Genomic DNA, 671 nt, shown 5'->3' on the forward strand with positions numbered 1-671 from the left:
CCATTCAAAATGCAGTGTTAGCAAATAAAGCAGAGTCGCTATTCAGAAAAAAAAACATTTAGAAAACAGATGTAGGTACGTCTAACTACCAGCAGAGGGCGGAGCAGCTCTTCAGCCAACATCAGGCTGTTGAGCCGAGAGACAAAAAGACAAAACACAGAGACTAACAAACAAAATAAAAACCACTACAGACCAAAAACAACAGGCCGCGTTAGATGGTGAGAAAATCAAGAGATGAACTGAGAGCAGATGAAAATCTGAAACGTGATCTTCAACTGAGCCACAGATGGTTTCACTAAAAATAAAAAAAGGCTGAATTTGGAGAAAAGAAAAAGCTCAGCAACAGGCAGAAATGTTACTGTACCTGTGATTGTTCTTTTAGGAAATCTGGGAGCTGAAATTCACCTTTAAAGACCTGGGAAAACAAAGGACCAGGTTTAGAACTCATCATCCAGATTCACCAGGATCATGGTGACGGTTTACTGATCATCACCGCACCTTCATTCAGTGATTTTATTTAAGATAAATCATGTAATAAATGAGATTAAAGCAGCATTCTACATGTGAAATAACACGATCATCACAGCTGGTCTGCATTTGATTTGTTGTGACTCTGGGTGGAGGCGGAGGCCGCTGAACACACGCCAGGAATTTCACACTCTGCTCCTGGA

General features: G+C 40.8%; 1 protein-coding gene across 2 annotated transcripts in view; it reads right to left on the reverse strand.

Annotated features, from left to right (window-relative positions):
- tpst1 (tyrosylprotein sulfotransferase 1) overlaps positions 1-671 on the reverse strand; it is a 37776-nt gene that overhangs the window by 1827 nt on the left and 35278 nt on the right. Inside the window, exon 4 of one of the 2 annotated variants that reach the window (XM_023420496.2) lies at positions 365-415. The exons of the other annotated variant lie outside the window; for it this stretch is intronic. Coding sequence (XP_023276264.1) covers positions 365-415 — 51 coding nt within the window. The remainder of the gene's footprint in view (positions 1-364; positions 416-671) is intronic. 2 annotated transcript variants of the gene reach the window in all.

This window comes from Seriola lalandi, unplaced genomic scaffold (genome assembly GCF_002814215.2).
Source record: "Seriola lalandi dorsalis isolate HSWRI2012SDOR001 ecotype SW California unplaced genomic scaffold, Sedor1 jcf7180002054646, whole genome shotgun sequence".
Lineage (NCBI taxonomy): Eukaryota > Metazoa > Chordata > Actinopteri > Carangiformes > Carangidae > Seriola > Seriola lalandi.